At 35.1% G+C, this 3,349-nt stretch overlaps 1 protein-coding gene across 1 annotated transcript; it reads left to right on the top strand.

The window, feature by feature from the left end:
- LOC109219676 (REF/SRPP-like protein At3g05500) lies at window positions 250-2,432 on the top strand. Its single transcript, XM_019384179.1, has 3 exons — window positions 250-447; window positions 574-798; window positions 1,804-2,432. Exons 1-3 carry the CDS (start codon window positions 409-411, stop codon window positions 2,218-2,220), a joined length of 681 nt encoding a protein of 226 aa, XP_019239724.1. The 5' UTR covers window positions 250-408; the 3' UTR covers window positions 2,221-2,432.

Here is a 3,349-nt window from a genome sequence, read left to right as displayed (position 1 = left end):
TCTATTGCAACAATAGTTATTACTAATTGTTAGTAGTAAATATTTATGAAAGTAACTATTTGAGGTCATTACTCGAGATAGTAGTGCATTTTTTTAGCTAGACATCTAGAAGACGGTGAAATAGGAAAAAAATTAAATACAAAAAACTTAGCCCGGAAGTAGTCAGCGAAGTCCACTCTCTTCTGCGCACAATAGCGTCGAAAATATAAAAAGTCGGTTTCTCATTGGCCACGCGGTTAAGTTACCTTCCCCGTCCTTGACATGCGTGCCGCTGTATTATATACGTATATGTATATATTGTCCCTCGCACCAAACCTAAACGCAAAAACTTCTCATACTTTTCTCGTTTTGCATTCATTAACAATTCCCGACTCTTCGTTTATACCGAATCACTTTTGATCTTTTATTATGGCCGAAGCAAACCCTAAGCCTCAACTACCCGAGATGGTAATTTCAATTTCAAGCCTTCGTATTGGTTTTTTAATTCATTTGTTTCCTTGTTTGTATCGATTTTGTTGTAATTTTGCTTTTTTGGTCTAATTTGTTTTTTTGGGTTTGGTTTTGTGATTGAAGGCTCAGACTGAGGAAGAGAAATTGAAGTATTTGGAATTTTTGCAAGTGGCGATGATTCATGCGGCGCTCTATGTGGCGAAGGTGTATGGTTACGCCAAAGAGAATTCTGGTCCGTTGAAGCCTGGTGTTCAGACCGTCGAAGGCACTGTTAGGACCGTGGTTGGGCCTGTCTATGATAAATATCATGATGTCCCTGTCGAGGTCCTCAAGTTTGTTGACCGCAAGGTATATTTCCTTGCACAGTTGACATGAATTTTAAAATTATCGTTTTACATATCATGGATTTGGATTAATTACTGTATTCCACTTTTTGAGATAGAAATTCTACTTTTATATTATTATGATATCACAATTGGGATTATACATTATTTGGATTGATTAATTAGCTTCATGATGTTTGACCATTTTTTAAAAATGGGATCGATTGCTTGTTCTATACTAGATTCGCATTTTAGAAATAGAAATTCAAAATCTATCTGTTTTGCAGTTATTGAATCAGTTTTCCTCAATAATTTTTATTCCATTAAGTTTATGAAATGCAACAATAATCATGTTGGGTATGCTTTGATAGGTTAAACATTGTCAATTAAATGTTTTTCTTGTTTGATGTGTGCATATAGAAGAACTGAATATTTTTAAATGAAAATTGGATGTTTTCACACGTTGATGCACTGTGTTTGTGGTGGTGATGATGGTGAGATTTTTCTGTTAGGCACAAAGTTAGTTTAGAAATGAACTGTTTGGGATATCTTATTAGTTGCATAGGGATTGGTTATGGGATTTCATAGTGGGGATGCTCTCATGATTTGGCGAACTGCTGTAGAATCCAGGGCTTTTGGGTGCATATTGCTTCTCCTTTTATCATTCTTGTGGCTATTGTATGTATCTTATTCAATGTTGGCCAGCCAATGAAGAGATAATAATCGTAGGCTAATGAATAAAATTTTGTAACAGCTTTCACGATTTGTGAAAATAGTATGTGATTGAAACATGGTGCCAACTGGCACTATAAAAATTGGTAGTCATATTTCTTAGTTAAATTTCATTTATCAATTGATCCTACAGTTCTTGGAAACGTTTTAGTTTGTCATTACTTATTACAAACATGTTAATTTGCTCTACGCCTCTACCTCTTTCATCGGATTGCTTACTATTTGATTGGATTGTAGCTTGATGATCCGTACCTTGTTGATGTATGTGATTCACATGAATTTGACAATCATTTTGCAGGTTGATGAGTCTGTTCGTAAGATTGAGACTCGCGTTCCCCCTATGGTCAAGCAGGCTCCTGCAGCAGCTCGGTCTGTTGCAGCCGATGTCAAAAGTGCTGGTGTGATAGGAGCTGCATCAGGACTTGCAAAAACAGTCTATGCCAAGTATGAGCCTGCTGCCAAGGGACTTTACACCAAGTACGAGCCAATGGCCGAGCAATATGCAGCTTCAGCTTGGCTCTCTCTTAACCGACTTCCTGTTGTTCCTAGAGTTACTCAAGCAGTTGCTCCAACAGCTGCTTACTATTCTGGGAAGTACAATGAGATTGTTCAGCAATCTGCAGAGAAAGGGTACAAGGTTGCATCATATCTTCCATTGGTACCGACTGAAAAGATTTCTAAGGTGTTCAGCACTCAGCCTATGGCTTCCAACTAAGGAACCTTCTGATTTTACCTTTATGGTTCATAAGTAGGCTGTTTAGTTCTGTGAGGAGCTCCAGGATATGATCTGGAGTGCTTTGAAACTGTGTTGTGGATTGTTTATTGTGTGTTTTAAGTAAATTATTGTGTTTGTCTATTCGATTTTCATTGTTGAAAGTGTTGATAAGCTCTTGTTGCTCGGGTATCACATTTTGTCTTTTTGGGATGTCTCTTTTTTACACAGTAAAATTTTGTTCTTTTCTTTAAAAATATCTGATCTGTTCATGAGTGTAGTTCCTTTAGGGAAGAAAGGGAAAGAAAAACTTCCTATAAACTACGTAGAAAATTTGGTTGCTATTTTGATCGAAACGTGATTTTTTGTCAGTCCCATTGATCTAACAGCAGTAATGCGGCAATGCTTCATCCTTAACAGATTTACTGCTACCATGTATTCATACCTTTTATCACCAGCCATTTACCAATAAGAAATATGTTAAACATTTATCGCAGGTAGAGTATTCTTTTTATTATTAAAAAAAGTTTAAATTCTATCAAATGGGAACTGCGGTGGTGCTCTTTTGTGATTTTGGGTAATAGTTTAGAAGGACTAATCTTATTCGTTTCGGAAACAATTTGCTTTTCACATAATTAACATGATCGTGATAGAATCCCGGGACAAATTATCTCATTGTCCGTCGTGTAATTTCTTTCTAACTGTACCTTTTTATTTCTCGTTTCTCGTTGGCCACTGTCACCTTCAAATGCTTTCTATTAAGCGTCAAAGGTACTGAATATATTTTATACACTAATGGTGTAAAACCTATAGCTCAGTCAAATTAAATTTATATGTAAGTCTCTATAATAAGAAGTAATGAATAATCTGTTTTTTTTTTAACAAAAAAATTATCAGTATATTACACCAATTCATTAAATCCTTATGAAAATCAGCTAACTCGGTAAATATCATTTACCCGGAATTTAGCATTACCCATAGATTTTACGGACGTATATATATATATATATATATATATATATATAATTTTCTATTTATAGAAGGTAACTAAAGTTTTCTACAAAATATATGCAAGTTCGGTCAAAATCTATAATTTATCTACAATTTAAGTACAGTTTTTTTGCACGTAATC

Source organism: Nicotiana attenuata, chromosome 1 (assembly GCF_001879085.1).
Source record: "Nicotiana attenuata strain UT chromosome 1, NIATTr2, whole genome shotgun sequence".
NCBI lineage: Eukaryota > Viridiplantae > Streptophyta > Magnoliopsida > Solanales > Solanaceae > Nicotiana > Nicotiana attenuata.
Note: the sequence above shows the minus strand (reverse complement) of the source record. Positions and strands in the feature narration are given on the sequence as shown.

What these genes read in the sequence shown, in the direction of transcription:
- LOC109219676 (XM_019384179.1), top strand. Translation starts at nt 409, where the DNA reads ATGGCCGAAGCAAACCCTAAGCCTCAACTACCCGAGATG. An exon ending in AGCCTCAACTACCCGAGATG is followed by an intron (nt 448 to 573) that starts GTAATTTCAATT and finishes TTGTGATTGAAG; the next exon opens with GCTCAGACTGAGGAAGAGAA. An exon ending in TCAAGTTTGTTGACCGCAAG is followed by an intron (nt 799 to 1,803) that starts GTATATTTCCTT and finishes ATCATTTTGCAG; the next exon opens with GTTGATGAGTCTGTTCGTAA.